Source organism: Terrapene carolina, unplaced genomic scaffold, assembly GCF_002925995.2.
Source record: "Terrapene carolina triunguis isolate 2854851 unplaced genomic scaffold, T_m_triunguis-2.0 Scaffold247, whole genome shotgun sequence".
NCBI lineage: Eukaryota > Metazoa > Chordata > Testudines > Emydidae > Terrapene > Terrapene triunguis.
This window is the reverse complement of record NW_020664598.1, coordinates 1,134,828-1,152,709: the sequence shown is the minus strand read 5'-3', so window position 1 is coordinate 1,152,709 and position 17,882 is coordinate 1,134,828. Positions and strand designations below refer to the sequence as shown.

The window sequence follows — 17,882 nt, the reverse complement described above, 5'->3', positions numbered from 1 at the left end:
AAATTGGCCATTGTTGGCTTATGAGGGTTATGGTTTCGTCCGTATTATGTCTGTGAAAGACTGTAGGATTGAAGCAACTTGTTCAGTCTGTACCTTGCTCATGATGTGGTTCCTGATAGGGTAACATTTCATGGGGTGTTTTCTTTCACAGATGAGTTCTATGGTTGCGTGGGCAGTAGCTGACAAAGGGACCTTTGGGCATAGCAGAAGTATCTGCTGGTGGCGCAGTTCATAAGAGAACTGTTGCATATCTTCTTTGCACCTTGAGGCTATTCCACACTAATGCTATTTTTGTGGGTAACCTTTTGGATATGGCCTAATTAAAAATAGGTCATTTGTCTCAGTAACCCATCGTCAGATACTTAGGGTGAAACATTCCCTCTTCTCTACATCTTCACTTTACCTGTGAACCCAGGGTATTAATGGATCCCCAGATTAACCTAATGTAGGATTCTTCTGAACCACCCTAACACTGAAGGTCGCTTCCTGGGTATTGGTGACTTCTGCGCTTTACTTCAGAGCTTAAACCAGAGTGCCTATTTCCACCATGTAGTAACTCTTCTGTATTTGGGAGGGTGCCATGATGTCTCTAGAGATCATAAATCATTACCTTGATGATCAAATGTCTGCATACTCCCCTACTTTGGTCAGATCTTCTTTGGTGCATTCTGGGTGAAAGATAGTTAGGTTGCAGAAGACTCAGTGTGTTGGAAAGCTGCCGACTCTTCCTGAGTTTTGACGCCAGGTTCTTGAGTAGCTGGTCAGTGGCCAAGCCATGCCAGTGCTGATTTGGTCAGAGCCAAAGCAGCCTCCACAGTCTGCCTCAAGATGCATATTGTCTGCAAATAAATATGAATATGAAATAAGCTGTGACTCTATCATGTACGTAAGTACACACAAAGCAGTACTGCTGAAATCAATTTCCTGAGGCTGTTCATATTTTGATCCCTCAGTCCAATGGGATCTGCCTGTAGAATGTGGGAACGCAAACTCGTTGCTGGTCTTCAGACTACTAGTTTGGTTGACTTTGAAAGGAAAATCCTACAGTTTGAACATTGTCTGGAATTTGTTTCCTTTCCTTTGGCTGTAAAAGACTTCGTAGATTTGGGTTTCAATTTGACTTTACCTGTCATTAAAAACAAAACAGAATACCGTTATCCTTGCTCAAGTTCACTTCATATTTTTGGTTAATACTTACTGCTATTCTCCTGAGACAACCATTTTGTACTCTTCAGAAGTGAGAATCTTGGCAAATGATATCTTTCAGGGTGGATTTGGTTTAAATCAAATTGATTTAAATCATGATTTAAATCACTAGTCAGGAAGACTCAATTTAATCATGGATTTCTACATAACAGTGCATTCTTGTTGGTTGTTATAACCTTAATACATATTCTTCACAGCTCGGAGATAGATGAAGGTTTCATTTTTAGAAGGTACACACTAGATATTTTTTTAAGTGATTTATTTTGAAAAGTTTTTTCAGAGTAGTTTTACAGCTATATCAGAAAATGAATGATTGGTTATTTCATTTACCAAAGGTAATTGAAGCAGATAGTTCACCTGCCAGTGACTTAATAAATATCTCCAATTCAACAGGTTAATCATTAATATTTGGAGGATTTTCTTGCCATGCTGTATTAGGAGGAGAACATCACCAGACAGACATTTAAATTGTTTTATTTAGCTAAAACAACAATGTTATGTATTCTGGATGTTTTTCTTCAACAGCAGACATATAATATTTTAACAAAACAAGCATATGAATTTTTGAATTTAGTTAAACATTCAAATTTTTTAAAATCAGGTTTGTTTTTGTTAAAATGATTTTTACTAAAATAGTTAATGAAATATTAAAAAACAAAAATTAAATAGACTGTGTCAGCCAGGTCAACATGAGAAACTTAAAATATTGGCTTCTGCAGCTAACTGTTGTCTTCACCTTCATTTTCCTGTTTGTTCATAATCTGGAATAGAAAAATAAGCTTTCCTGCTTTTTCAGGTCCCAAACAATTTCTCAGTTTGGGATGAATTAGTCCAAAGGAAGAAAATATCCTTTCTACACCAGCAGAAGAAGATACTACTGTTAAAAGTGAGATTATCACTTCCAGAGTCCCTGAATCCAAGTGCTTAAGTGACTTCGACCAGTTCACTGGTGTGACTTTCTTTAAAACATCATCAGCAAACATATATTTCTTGAATGGTTCACCCTTAGCTCTAATGTTTATTATAGTTGGCATTATGGAGGGATGATTGCTTAATGTCCATATCATAGACAACTCCTCTTCTTCAGCAGTTAAGGTTTGACCCCAGTACCGAGTATTGAGAATATTTGCAAGAAAATGAGCTGGAGATAGTGCTTGTCCCATTTGTGTTTTTTAATGCTTGTAATTTAACTGTTATTGCATATTTATCTTTTTAAGATCTCACTCAGTTCCTTCCAAATTTCAACAGCGTCAGCAATAAAACAGTGATTTCCCTGCATTTTGTTTAAGGCTACAGAAATAGGCTTCAGGGTACTCGGCATGTGTTCAACATTTCTCTTAAGCCCAATGTTGAGAACTTTGGCTGTGAGTGCCATCTATTTTTTCATGATTCTGTTCACAAACTGTCATCAGATTAGGCCAGTTCTTGATATAGTGCTCAAAACCCTACTGAGTTCCATCGCACGTCTTCTGGGAGAGTTAGCTTGGTTCCTCCCACTTTTTTAGAGCAGCTGCCGCAAAGTGGTTGTTACAGAAGTATTTTGCGTTTCAACATTCTCTGAACACTGAAGTCTTTGGCTAAGAGGTGCATTGAATGAGCACTGCAACCGTATCTTATTAGCTTGGGACTCTCTTCGCTCCTAAATAATTTCTTCTCAGATACATTTGCAGAATTGTCGGTGACCAAGCTGCGTGGTAGACATCTGAATTTTTTTTTTTCACAGTTTGTTATAGCTTTTACTGCTACTTCTTGTATCAATTGTTTCTATAAGGAAGACATTCCCTTCTGTTGTCACCCAAGCACATACAACAGGATCATTGTGGGACATTGCTCCACCCATCAAGACTCAGGTTAACAATTTTACCCTCTAGACCTTTTGCACACTGCTCAATCTCTTTCATATACTTTATCCAACAATTTGCCTGAAACATCTGCTCTGTTGGGTGGACTGTATCCTGGTCTTAATGACTGAACCCTGTGAATGAAGTGTGGGTTCTCAATCATATGGAAAGGAGAGTTTGTTGCATAAACAAACCGGGCAATTTTTTTTTATCAATTACCTCTTTTTTGTAATCTGCTGGTTCTTATCACAAACTTATTTATGGTTGTTTCTGGATGATGGAGATTTTTTTTTTTTCTTTTTGCTACAGGTGATATACTGTGGCTATGATGTGACTGAAACACTATCATTGGCAGATAACTCTGAAACTATAGAAATGATGGTGATCTTGAAGGTGGATAGTCTTCAGAATCCTGTATGTTGAGGATGGATTCTCCTAAACAAAATAAGTCAATGCAGTTACTTAATTATTATTACTATACTGCTCATTTAGTATTACTCATTGCATTCACTGACACTCAGTACTACTTTAAAGGTGAAATTGTAAAAGGAAGATCTGCCTATTTGAGCTATTTATTTTTTATCACAACTGCATCTATAGAGTAACAACTGCATCCATAGGGTAACATCTATATATTTTTTGCTCAAACATGAGAATTCAAGAATAGTCCAGAAGGAAGACAGGCAGTCCTTAAAGAAGTATGAAATAAAAAAGTTTACCAACCTGAAGATCCTGCATGTTCAGACCTGTTCCTTTCATCATCTTCAACGCAGCTTCCTCCTGAGAAGGAACACTTCTCATGATGTTGTTTCATTCGGGCAACCAGGCCTTGCATTTCTTTGTTGCACTGTTTGCATTTTGCACGCATGCCTGTCTTACCCACAGATAGAGGAACTTCATTAAAATATTCCCAAACTGGGTCTCTTTTACGGCCTGCCCCCATTATAGGTTTTCCCTTCTAGTGAGAGAATGGTATGGTAGATCTCAGATCAATGAAGGCTACACTCAGAAAGACCTCAAGACGTCTGGAATATGCTGCTCAAACAGTTTCTCTTTTGTTTCTACTCCGTCCCTCCCTTCTCACATTTATCTCCAGACTTCTTCTCCTTGTCCAGATCTGTTCCGCCCCCAACGATCTTCTATTCATTGAACTGTTTGAAACTTTGCACTTTTAGAGAGAGGTAAGGGATTGACTCTGTGTACAGAAATTTGCAGAGGAACAATAGGGTTGAGGTCTGTTATTTCTCCCTCTATATATTTATTTAATTATTTAAAAACATTTTTGCTGTTAACAAGCATGTTATCCCTGGAGAGACAAATCCACAGTTTGAGAACTGCAAAACTAAGCATCTCTGATGATATCTTCTAGACTGAGTACGGAGTCCCATTGGGTAGATAGTATCAGGGGGTAGCCGTGTTAGTCTGTATCCACAAAAACAACAATCTGTTAGTCTTTAAGATTGGGTCCCTAATCCATGAACTATTGGAACTCATTTACAAAACTTTTCTTAAACATTACATGAACATATTTTCTCATACTCTAGAATTAAATTTATAATCCCTATTCCATGATGAGACATTATAGCTCAAAGATATCTTAATTAAAACTATCTTTAGATACGTTTTTCTTCAAAAAGCATTTATAAAAAAAATCCGTTTTAAATAAAAACCGAATTTTTTGATTGTTTTAAAAAAATCATTGATTTTTATCCACCCTGGTAGATAAGAGAGAAAATATTTATAGTTCTGTATCTCTGAATGTTTAATACCAAGAGAATTATTTCCCAGCCACCTTCCCTCAATCTAGTATGATTTTGTTCTTGTTTTTTCTGCATGTACCTGTTCATTTCTTGCCTTTTGAGGAAACATTTTTTGTTTGATTATTTTGTTGGTGCATTCTCCCTGCTTAAAGGCTCATTTGGCATGACTACCAATGATGGGTAGGGGTTGGCTTACATTTCTGGATGCTAGAGTTGTTCTTAGAGACCAGAAACCTTTAAAGCTTAGAATTCTGCCCTCATGTACTTAGAAGTGGAGATCTAGGAGGGAGAATCCCATGCAATTGTTAGATCTTCAGAGAAATGCTAAGTGATCTTTTCCTTACATGAGGAAAAGCAAATATGGCTTTAGAATTCTGAAAACAAGAATTTCATACTAGTTTACAGGATTGGCATATACCTTAAATTCCTTACACAAACCTTTCCATGGAAATGATGTCCCATCATATTTTGAAGAGGGAGTTGAGAGTTCATGTTCAGGAGTTTCCTTATTCAGTGACTTTCTGACTTTTTGTTCTGTGACTTGCTTAATAAGATGCACCATTCATGGACCATGTTCTCTTGCAAAATTTCACTGCTTTAGTTCTCAGTTTTATTCCGCTAACCACCAGGAATGGCTCTCCGCATCTTTGCTGGACCATGGACTGTAGCTTGTTGAATCACTTTTCTCTTGTTTCTGACCTTCCTTACTGATCCTCTTAGTCTGACACTACTTAACCTGAGTCTGATAGTCTTTGAACGTTTGACATGCTTTTTAGTCTTTTCAGGGTACCACATGTCCCTTTTATTGCTTTCCCATTTCTCTTGTCCTCCTGCTATCTTTAAGATGCTTCTCCATTGTAATCCTTGCTGTTTTCTTTCACTCACTGATATTTGTTTAGTTCTCAGTAAGCAAGTGAAGTCTTTTCTGTTCCTTCTGATGTGAAATTATATGAAGTTTAGGCCTGCCTCCTGGAAACTGTATGCTTAGCAGAATTAAGGGCCCCTTTTTTCTCCTCTTCTCAACTTCATCTGTAAAATAGTAACTAAATTACAAGACTGTCAAAAGGAAGCTGCTATTGGAAGATCCACTGTTGAAGTATAATGCAAGGCCTATCCTTTGCACAAACTTCCCCCAAATAATGGAGGCTAAAGGATGGTCTGTTTACATTTTACTGAGGCAAATGACTGCAGCAATTAATGAAGTAATAAGGGAGGATTGGAAAGTGGAAGCAAAATTCTTGCCCAAAAGGCCTATAGTTTTATCTGTGGTGCTTGGATACTGCAGTGTTGGGAGCATTAAAATTTAAATAGAATTGAAATTGCTTCATCTTAGTCCATCCAACTAACTCTTCTCTTGCTAATCCCCAGCAGCAAAACTTTCAGAAGGCTTTTTTTGGTGATTTACTTTTCATTTCTGAAGTAATGCTTACTTCCAAGGCTGCAGATACTAAGGTCTTGCAACTTGGTACTGTATCATTGTGATCCCTATTGAGCAAGTATCTAATGGAATTCAGACTTAACCTGCTTCTTATTTCTGATACTAATTCTTTATCTTCAATTTTAATATTTTAGTGAGGACTTCTGTGGTCATACTCTTTGACTTTCAGTAGAGTTGGCACTTCCCCTTAATCAGCATTGTAATAGTGTGAAAATAGTGTATTGGCAACAATGTCAGTTGTCTAACAAAGTTTTGAATAATTTCTCTTTGAAAGTAAAGTTAAAATATCTGCTATAATAGAGCATTCATGAAATGAAACTTGTTTTAAGAAAGGTTAAAATTAAACTTGATCACTAACTATTTTATGTAATATAGTGTCCAACTGTAAACATTAGGCAGCATGCTCCTTAGTCATTAAAATTGTGTGAATTCATAATATAGTAGGTGATCTTTTGTGGAAACACTTTTTGGTTTATATTTAAAACTGTAAAAATAATTCACAGATCACTATGACTCAGTACAGATTAAGAGATGCATAGTACCTATGGCATATCTCTTAAGTATTTGTGATCTTCCTAGATAAGAAAACTTGGGACTGTTGTAATGTATCTTGCCAATGACATTCCAAGCATCTCCACATGCAAATTATCTGAAACTATGCCAGTTTGTTACCTTAGTGGTGACACTGCATAGCCACGTGAGATATGGGTTTAATTCCTGATCCTGCTGTCTTTCACTCTCATATCCTTCCTGTATAGGGAAGGAATGGTTTACATTGCTTATAATTCTACTCTTTGCAGCCAAATAGGCTCATAGTGGGCGTTACCCAGTGAAGATTCATTGAATTTTGGAACTTTGTTTTGGGTCTCAAAATTGGGATAATATTTTAAGGTGACCAGCAAAAGAAGGGAAAAAGGACCTCTCCTTTTAGCTACTCCATGATTTATAAAGGAAGTCTTCTGTTTGCTTTTACACTAGAAATGCAGGTCGTGCCTGTTCAAAAAATGACTGACTTAGGCTTTGTCTACACTGGCAACTGGAAAAACAAAACTTGTTGTTCAGAGGTGTTACCTCCCACCCCCGTAAGACAAAAGTTTGCCAACGAAAAGTGCTGGTGTGAACAGCGCTTTGTTGGCAGGAGCGCTCTCCTGCCGACAAAGCTGCTGCCGCTTGTTGGGGGTGGAAGTTTTTTGTTGGCGGCAGAGCTCTCTTCTGCCAACAAACAGCAGCTAGACTGTGCGCCTTGTAGTGGCACTGCTGTGTCGCTACAAGGTGCGTAGTATAGACAAAGCCTTAGTTAAGTGAAAGCTGAGAAATTGAGGGGAAGGGATTTTTAATATTCAAAACTTTATTTTTTGACAATTAAAACCTATTTAACGTCAGTGAGCAACACTTTGGAAAAGGACATCATTGTTAAAAATCTAAAACTCCCACACTTACGGTGCAAGAGCTCATAAACATGCTCTGAGACATCCAATAGCTCCTCCAGCAAAATTGGTTTATGTGGGGTTGGGAGTGAGGCATTTTTCATGTATCATAAAGAAACACAACGGTGTAATCTCATTAAAAGTTTTTGAAGTTTAGAGGTGGTCTGCATGAAGGCGAGCTGGCTAACTTCAAATACTAGCTGATGCTGTAATAATTGCTTGAATAGTTGATGTGAAGGTGTGCTATTCATCTGACATAGACCCTTGGTTATTTTGTTCTGGTTTATCTTCAGATCTCATTAGTTGATCTGAATTTTTTAAAAACTTCTTTTTGTTTTTTCTTCTAGATTTTGGATCCCTCTTTGATCTGGAACATGATTTACCAGATGAACTAATCAGCTCCACAGATTTGGGACTTACCAACGGTGGTGACATTAATCAGCTGCAAACCAGTCTTGGCATGGCACAAGATGCTGCATCTAAACATAAGCAGCTGTCTGAACTGCTGCGGGCTGGTAGTTCCCCAAACCTCAATATGGGGGTTGGGGGACCAGGCCAAGGCATGGCAAGTCAAACCCAACAGAACAGTCCTGGAATGGGAATCTTAAACAGCATGGTTAAAAGCCCCATGGCACAGGCAGGTTTGACGTCTCCAAATATGGGGATGGGTACAAGTGGCCCAAATCAAGGTCCTTCAGCCCAGTCAACTGCAGGAATGATGCCCACAGTAAATAGTCCAGTTAATCAGCCTGGCATGGGAATGAACACAGGGATGAATGCTGGCATGAATCCTGGGATGCTGGCTGCAGGCAATGGACAGGGGATGATGCAAGGGCAAGTCATGAACGGTTCAATTGGAGCAGGAAGAGGGCGACCCAACATGCCATATCCAAATCCAGGAATAGGTAATGCTGGTAACTTGTTGGCTGAGACACTGCAGCAAGGTTCTCCCCAGATGGGAGGACAGACGGGACTGAGAGGGCCACAACCTGGAGCAATGAACAAGGTAAGGAAAGCTTGGTTACTTTACTTATTCCATGTGGTAACTTTGACATCATTTATAAGAACTAGGGTAGAAAACTCATTCTTGACGGTCTTCAAAACCCCTATTATAAGGGAACACTTCCTTCTAGATAATTTGGTACAAAAGAATTGGAGGCATTCAAAGGAGTTATATAAAGGTGAGAATTACAGGTCTTATAAGAAGCTACATTCATTAGAGACATGTACCAATATTGCTGGATAAAGGTCTGTTACTTTTTTTAAAAACCTGTTAATTTTTTACATTGTCATCACTACCACTCTAAATTAAACTAGAGATTCTCTGATGTATTTTGATCTGAGAATGTAGTTTTTATTCCTGTCCATAAATACGTTCCTTGGTGGAACAAGTGGATTTGAGTCCTTTTTATTAAACATTGACTTAAATTTCTATGGACCCATATTGGAATTCTTACTGGGTAAGTGTTAGATCTGTCCAGTTTGGTATAAGATTTGGAAGACTCATTCCAAGGTGAGGGAATAAACTGGAAAGCAGAAAAAAATAGAAAACATTCTTGGGTAATAGGGGAGGAAATGAGTTTTTAATATTGGGATGGGGAAAAGAGTAAGGAGGAGTGGTACTGGGTCATTTTGAAAATGGAAATGATCTGGCATGACAGAGTTGAAACTACAAATAAGCATTCCCCTTTTCAGAAATATTCTGACCTGGAATATTTTTCCAACCTTTGGGTTCAACTCTAAATCAGAAGTCAGAACAATCAGTCAACTATTATGCAATTTCCATCCAGAGTGAATTATATCATGTCTTGCTCAAAGAGGGAAAGTTATTCTAAAAAACACTTTAAAGAGAGATTTATTCAGATGCTGTAATCAAAATGAAAATTTTGGAAGCTTATTGGGTTGGGATGCTTTTTTCCAGCCACTTTATTCCATAAAAAGCACCCTTAAACTTAAAAGAACCAACCAACCAAAACAAAACAAAAAAAACAAACAGATTTAGAATATTAGTCTGTAATGTGGACTAGATCTTAACTAGTATTAATAAAATGGTCTGAAATAATTGCCTTACAAATATCCTGAGAAATAAACTTTAAAAATCAAAACTGACCCTGTGAGCTTGATGTAATAGTAAATATGGTACCTAGTGGGTGGAAGCATATCTAACAATGAACTGGCCTTTGATTGGATTGATTGTTTAATATTAATCTGGTAGACTACGATCACTTGGACTGTTTGGTAAACATGACGGTTACAAAAGGATGTGTTGCAATATATAGTTCAAATGGTGCTGTAAAAAGGAAATTAAACATAATTGTTCAATGTAACTGAAATTTCTCTAAGTGCAGAGTCAGAAGCATATCAAAACAACTATACAGAAAGGAATTTTGATGCATTGTTCTCTATAGTCCAATGTGGAATCTTATTTCAAGTTAAAAATTGACACTGACTAATTTCAAGATTAATACATTGCAGTTCAAGGAGGATTTTAATTACTAGATTTAAGTATCAATAAAGTTGATCAAATTTCAAAACATCTGTTTAATTTGGAGAAAATCTTTAAGATTGCAAGGTCAGTCTTTGAAGTGATATAGTTAATTTACACTGTCCCCAACCTATTTCAACCTAAGCCCTGAAGTGTGCTGTGTGGATCCAAATAAGGAAGGAAAGCATTTCAAATTTGATCTAGTTGCTTGCTTTTTGGGATTTCAAATCAAATACATCAGCGCGGTATGTGGAATTTTTAATTTGCTATCTGAGTTGATAGAAAATATATTTGAATAGGGTTTAATGTGGAGAGAGAAACCTTAGCTATAAAGATGCATGAAATTTTGTTTGAGCCTATGTTTCAATGTCGTATTTGATTGTAATATACATTGCTCATAAAGTAGCTGAACTGCCTGATGAGAAGGAACAGTCTGAAATGGAGGCTGAAATTCCAGAATGTCTTCATTTGGTTTAGTTGTTGGCAGGGAGCCGATGTTTCACTACTTGCAGTGGAGTTAGCAGAAGCTAATAACAGTAATATCTCTGACCATTGTATCTTTCCACCCATCTGGCCTCATCATTCCCACCTCCAAATCTTCAAAAAATAGATGGAAAAGGAAATTAAACATAATTGTAAATATAACTTTTTATTGGCTGTTTAAAAATATTTTGGTAAATTACAGTGGTAGTTTTTTTAACCTGGGGGAGCCTGGATTTACTAATGTGTAGTGGCTCTTCAGTTTGGGTAGCAGAAATGGTTGTATTTATGCTTTGAAGGCCTATTGTTGCTCTATGGAGTTAGTGAAACATTCCCTCGGTGATGTTTAACTGGTGATGTAGTGGATCGGGGTGTGCCTAAGAGGAGCCAGCAGAACTTGAGAAGTCGGAAGGGAGCTAGCACAGGGTGTGCTTTGCCTGAATGAGCCTGCTGCTAGCTGTGTTTGATTTAGGTGTAAGGTGGGGGTGGGAGTTCACCTATTGTTCTTGCAACAGGAATTTGAAGGCCATCTGTTCTGTTTACAACTACTGAGACTGTTTCAAATGTAAGCATTTTAAGGACATTCTCAAGTTAAAATTTTGATTGTGTTGATGTATGAAGGATTTAAAAAAATACAGGAAATAGGTAACATTTTATTCATTTGTACTGCATAAGTTCTGCAACTTAAGTTAGGTGCATAAATATAGAATTCATCAGTTCTGTAAATAAAAACCCCACTTTGTAAAAGTCCTTATACTTGTTTTGCAAGGTAGTATCTTCATGTCTGCATCAAACTTATTTCTAAATAAATTCCCTAGTTTCAGTATGAAGAGGAAACTTTTTTTTACCAAGGTTCCATGATATTGAATATGCAGGGTGCCAGCTTTGCAATCCTGTGGAAGAAAGCCTGGCACACCCTTGAGGACAGACAAATCTGTTTTAAAAATTTTCCTGAGATGAACTTTATTGCATGTTATTACCAAGCTTGTTGGGATGCTTATTTGAAGATAGGATTGTGTGCTTGGAACAGAATTGCTCTAAATTTACAGAGGATTATCCTTTTTGATAGCTACCTGGACTTTATCTTCATGACCAAAGGTTTAGTCTCACCTCCTGAATAAAGCTGGACTTAGGAGTAAGATGGTTATTTGAGGCTTATTTGTCTTTAGGAGCCTAGATATACTAGCCTCGAATTGGACAAGTTTCCAATTGGTATTTTATAAATTCACAAGTCAAATAATATCTATACTATCCCAACTCCATCAGCCCTGAGCCAGTTAATCTTCAACAAAATACTCATTTTATTCTGCCTCTTTGGCTGTTCAGCAGCTTGCTGTTAGCACCGTCTGGTTACTATCATGTTGCCTGGTCTACTCATGTTCTTATTCAGAATGGGAAGGTGTTTCATAGACAAATATGATAATTTGTGTATTTCTTTGGTGGTGGTTGCACTCTGCTGTCCTGCGTGCCACAAATCTGAAGGCAAAGTGACGTCAGCCATTTGAAATAAATATTTTTAATTTCTGTTCTTCCAAGAAATTTTTCTCCTAGTATGAAAAGGAGAGGAGACTAGTCAGTCCTGGTACATCATGGACACCAATATGAACGCTTCATTTCTATGTAAAGCTTTAAATCTGTTTGAAATATTTTTAAAGAATTGCAGTTGAGCAGTCCTCGAATCATCTGATTCAATACATAATTTTGGGAGTATACAAAGCTCAGAAGTTAAGCTGTTAAAAACATGGGACAAACTTGTTCAGTTCACTTTGTAAAAATCTAGAATTGGTTTATATTAGAGGATGGTAACTTGGCTTGGTCCCTACCTTACTGTAGTAAGATGAGGCCCTGAAACATAAACTCTTGTGTCAGAGGCCCAGTCTGAGGCCTGAAGCCTGAACCAAAATACTTCCAGGCATTGCTAAGCAAAAGCTGGGCTGGGAGCCAGAGGCAGGCCCCACTCACAGAAGTTGGCGAGAAGAGGGCTGCTAGAAGCAGGTGCATCCACACATAAGTGCTAATAAGAGGAACTTGTGCCAAGATGGCATCAGAACACTCCACAGAGATAACGAGGAACAGGAAGGTGCATCTTAAAGACGGGCGAAAGGACAGCATGATGGATAGATCTGTTTGAAACAACATGATCAAAGGGGGAGACAGCACCCTAATGAGTCAAGGGGCTGTACCTCAATACGTCAGTAGGGATGAGTAATCTGTCCTGTAACTGCATAAAAATAGGTCCCGGAGTGCACATCTTTGTCCAGCCTAGGGGGCAGTGGAGTGTCCCGCCACTGACTGAGCTGTGTCCATTGCCGGGGGCACATATTCGTAGTATGTCCTGTAGAGTCTATAGGAAACTATTACTGTGCTTCGTTTAACAATAAACCTGTCTCGGGTTCCTTCGTACCCTACTAGAGTCTGTGGTCTTTGGGGGTTCTCTTGGGGTTTGCTGTGTCAGCTATCTGCACAGAACTGGGGCAGCGCACAGAAGGAACATGCACGCAGCCGACTGTTATCATCATCGAACAAGAGCAGAGCACCACACCGGTAGCCACTGACAATACTTACCAACAAACAAAACTTTTAAAAGGTAGAATTCAGTTGTAACTGAATGAAGAAAAGATATTCTTAACTTTGTAGAAAGGACATATTTTTTTCCCCTCACAACTTAAATGCATCCCAACTGAAATTATGCCAAATTAAAATCCTCCAGGTAACTTAATTTTAAAATGACTTGAGTCTTATAAATTGTGCTGTCCAAGGCTGGAAGAAGGGGAAAAATTAATTATTGTAGTAGATATGGAACTTCTGAAGTTGGTGCAGTTAAGGGACATAATAGAAATATTCTTCTCTTTGGCATCATTAAACCACACTTTTAGGGGTGATATTTTGGCCATAGTATTGCTATGCACTCTTTAAATAGCTGCTGTTTTCCATCCCAAATGTGGACATTTCAGTGGTGGGTGGATTGATGTGTGTGTAAAGTGCTTTTGGATGAAGGGTGCTTTTATGATTGTACATTGATCTGTTTAAAGAATTAAAATTCACTCTTAGCTGGGTGTATAACTTTTTTTTTCCTGGGTGGGGAGGAGAAAAATCTGGCTAATAGTCTGCTTTTCCAAGCAGTATCAGAGGTAGACAGGTGTTCAAGGGGGAGTGTTGGAGCCCCTTGCTTTTGCTGCAGCCAGTAGACTCTTAGGGTGGGTAGGAGAGAACCTCTTCCAGCAGTCACTGGTGAGGTAGTGTTAACATTTATTAGGCATGTACTACCAGAGGCTGATATGAAATATGAAGCACAAGAGTAGTGTCCAATGTCAGCAGCCCAGGATAAAGAGTAATGCTAAACGTCTCAGAGTTTTTTGCCATTGATACTTGCTGGCTGTCTATTCATATTTTGTATTGGTCTTTCAGGATAACAGGTATTGGATAAACTTCTCAAACTTAGTTACCTGTTTTCTTTAAATATTAAAGTTGTCATTCAGCATTTGTTTACAGAATTAGTTTTCCCTGGTATAATTCATCCCTTATGAATAACGATATAATTTTGTCATGGAGGTCACAGATTCCCTGACTTTAACGGACCTCTGTGACTTCTTTGGCTTCAACCCCCTGCCAGAGTGGTGGCTGGTGGGGCTTGCGCAGTGGTCTGGTGGTCAGCTGCCAGGGCTTGTGACAAAACTTTCTTACTCATGAATAAGTGGCCACAGAAGTTCACCAATATGTGAGTGTACTAGGGCATCTACTATAGCTACCACTGATGGAGGTGCTTTCGATGATAGTACAGTGGTGGGAAATTAAGAAAAACGTGAGTGTAGACAGCTTCTTTCCCTGTCCATGCTTCCTTGCTGACTGGCTGATGTCTACATTTTCTGTGACTGCTGGTAGGAGGTAGCTGTGGTAGTCCTCATTTTCAGCTAGGTCTGTAGATTCTTTGAAGTGGTCCCTCGCTCTCAAGTGGGGAGGGAGGCCACTCCGCCTCGCTGTGTCAGGTAACAGCACTTGGGCTCGGGTTCCGCTGGCGGGGCCAAGCAGTAAGAAGTCTATAGCTCTGAGGCCGCTTAGCAGAGGCAAACAACAAGTAACAATTTGGTGCTCTAGTCCCCTTGGGCGAGGCAGAGCAATGAGCAGTCTTTAGCCCACAGCCTCCTGTCTGAGGCTGGCAGTAACTAACAGTCTAAAGCTCTGGCTCTTTGGGCAGGGCAGAGCAGGGAACAGACATTAGCCTAAGCCTCCTGGCTAAGGCAGCCAGCACACACACACACACTCTAAGGCTCACGGTCTTCTGATGGGGGACCAGCCACAAGCCAAGCACAGGCCTTCTGGCCTAGGGGTGCAAAGGCTGCCACCCCAGGGGTGGGGTTGGCAGCAAGGGGGGTAGGAGGACCTCAGGCCCATCCAGCTACACCAGGTCCCAGCCCAGGGCCCTAACAGTGGCGGAGTGTTCTGCCACTGGGTCAGCAGGGATTCTAGCTGCAACGTGCTGACCCCTGCTCCAGCAACAAAACTGGACTAAAGTCTGGTTTCCCTGGGCTACTTCCAGCCACAGCCTGGAGACGGGGTTATGTAGTCCAAGTGTCCTCTGTCTCCTCAGGGTCTACTGTGGATGGCAGTCCTGGCAACTCCTCTCCAGGTTCTGTCTCCTCCAGCGGCAGGGCGCTGCGCAGCATGGGCTCATTTCTGGCTCCTTCCGTGGCTTCTGCTCAATTGAGCTGTAGGTCCCTCCCTTGTACTTCCTGTCCTGCCTGTCTGGCGAGCTGGGGTGGGGGCAGGTCTGGCTCTGCCCGCCAAAGGGAGGGTAGTGGTCCAGTCTGGAGGGAGGCTACTCTGCCTCCCTACAGTCTTCCATTGAAGAGCTTGGCTAGCTTGCAGTGCTGTTTCTTGATTATGGTAGTGTCTACTATGAGCAAACGTTCCAGAAGGCTGGTCCACATTCCAAGGAGCTTACAGCCTAAGGAGCCTCTTAATCTCTAACTCTGCTTCTGCTTAACTTTCATGAGCAGCCACACTACTGGTAGGCACAAGGCGCTCAGTAGTGCCTGCTGCACATTGAAGATTCCTAATTTTAGAGGCATCTGCTTCCCAGTGTGAAGTGGTAGTGTTGGAGCTCCCTGCAGCTGCTGTTGCATCTGGCCAAAGCAGCCTCTTTTGCTGCTGTCTTTTCCTGAGAAGGAGAGGGGATGCATTTCCTGTGCCACTGCTACTCCTGGCTGAGAAGAAGGGACTCCAGGGTCTTCACCACCTCTCCCAATCCTGGTGGCAGCTTGCTGCTGCTTGCATTTCGGGGCAGGGAGGGAAAGCAACTCTGCCTACTTCTCTCCCCTTATCTGTTCCTCTTCAATTTGTGTGCAGAAGAAGTGACTACCTGAGCTTAACTTTAAAACCTGTGACTTCATTTTCTTCCTATTCCTCTTTTAGTCTATCCATTCCCTCATTCAGTCTACTTAATTCGCTTACGTTTTTCTTCCTTCCTCATTCATTCCATAAACCACTTTTATTATCTTCTCCCCTTCCTCTTCTTCGCTTTAACTCTTCCTATGTCTCATTCTTCTCATCACATGCACCCTCTCCCCTGGTTTCCCTGTACATGTAACTTTTCTCACACAGTGAAAGTGAGGAAGAGGGTGTGTGAGATCAAGTGTTATTTACTCCTTCTCATAAAACAAGAAGTAGGGGGTCACCAAATGAAATTAATAGGCAGCAGGTTTAAAACAAACGAAAGCAAGTATTTCTTCTCACAACGCACAGTCAACCTGTGGAACTCTTTGCCAGAGGATGTTGTGAAGGCCAAGACTATAGCAGGATTCAAAAAAGAACTAGATAAATTCTTGGAGGATAGGTCCATCACTGGCTATTAGTCAGGATGGGCAGGGATGATATCCCTAGCCTCTGTTTGCCAGAAGCTGGGAATGAGCGACAGGGGATGAATCACTTGATTACCTGTTTATTCCCTCTGGGGCACCTGCATTGGTCACTGTCGGAAGACAGGATACTGGGCTAGATAGACCTTTGGTCTGACTCAGTATTGCCGTTCTTATGAAATGGAAGAATGGGGGGAAGAAAGTGAAAGGAGAGGAAAATATTAATACGGGCTATGGCATGAATATGGAAAAAGTGGGAATGAGAGAATGAAGAGGTGAGAGGAATTGAGCGAGGGGGAGAGTATGTAAAACTGCATTCACTGATTTTTAAATTTGCTCTCAAACAGTTGTTAGTTATGTACACAGATTAAAATTAGAGGAAATATTGTCTACAGCCTCTCCAAAGATCACTATCAACCGCGGTGTATAATTGCTAGAGAACTGCTCTAAAAGACTGCAGCTATCTTGCAGGAGAATTCCTTCTGCCTTTCAAATGAATAAGCAGTGGGGACCATGATGAAAACAGCTCCAATACAAAGCCCCAGTTTCAGTCCAGTAACGCAGGAGAAACTGGAATATTTTTGGTGAGATTTGTAGCTGACATTCTCAAGATGAAGATGCCAGCCTGTGGGCTTTTTTTTTTAAGGCTGGAATGATGGGGACATTGTCTAATTCTGGTTAGGTATGTTTTTATAGGTACTGGATGAATGCTAGATCACTCCAAAACTGCTTTAAGACAACACATGCTGGCTATCTATATACAGGAAGCTGTTGGCTCCCATGATCAATCTTTTTGTGTTTCCTATATCAAATCCACTGTTCGAATTTAAACGTAATATAGTAGAGATGTTCTGGATTGAAAGATTACATGTGGGTTTTATGCAAGGATTACTAATTCTTCATGGTTGTCCTGGGTGTCAGAGTGTACATGTCCTGTGTTGCCAGAGCTTTTCTAGACTGGCTTACACAACCACAGACTGGTGTGATCCAGTCTTAGATCTGAGGGAATCTTAAGCTTTGGTTAAAAGCTTTTGTTTTGCCATTAAAGCACTGTGATGCAGTGTGAGTGCCTAAAGTTAGTTATCTAGGAGGTATGAATACTGTTTGGAAGAGTCCTTTTTCTGTGAAATTGATCTGAGGAATTCTTCAACAAACAAATTCAAGCTCATGGTCATCCTATTCCAGGATTCTTGGTTGATTAGGGATAAACTAGATACTGTTCTGAAGGAGAATATTAACTTTTTGACTGCCCTAGGACATGTCTTCCTTGCAATGTGCAACACAAATATTCTTTGTATGAGATGATTCACACTCTTGCTCTCTCAGAGAACAAAGTCCAGGTCAAGCAGGCAAGGGGATTGTTTTCAGTTTATCTTCCATTCACCAATAG

The 17,882-nt window shown here is 39.9% G+C and overlaps 1 protein-coding gene across 1 annotated transcript in view; it reads left to right on the top strand.

The window, feature by feature from the left end:
• The window catches only part of EP300 (E1A binding protein p300), a 119,503-nt gene that overhangs the window by 14,127 nt on the left and 87,494 nt on the right, over nucleotides 1-17,882 (top strand). Inside the window, exon 2 of the mRNA XM_024200411.3 lies at nucleotides 8,020-8,678. Coding sequence (XP_024056179.2) covers nucleotides 8,020-8,678 — 659 coding nt within the window. The remainder of the gene's footprint in view (nucleotides 1-8,019; nucleotides 8,679-17,882) is intronic.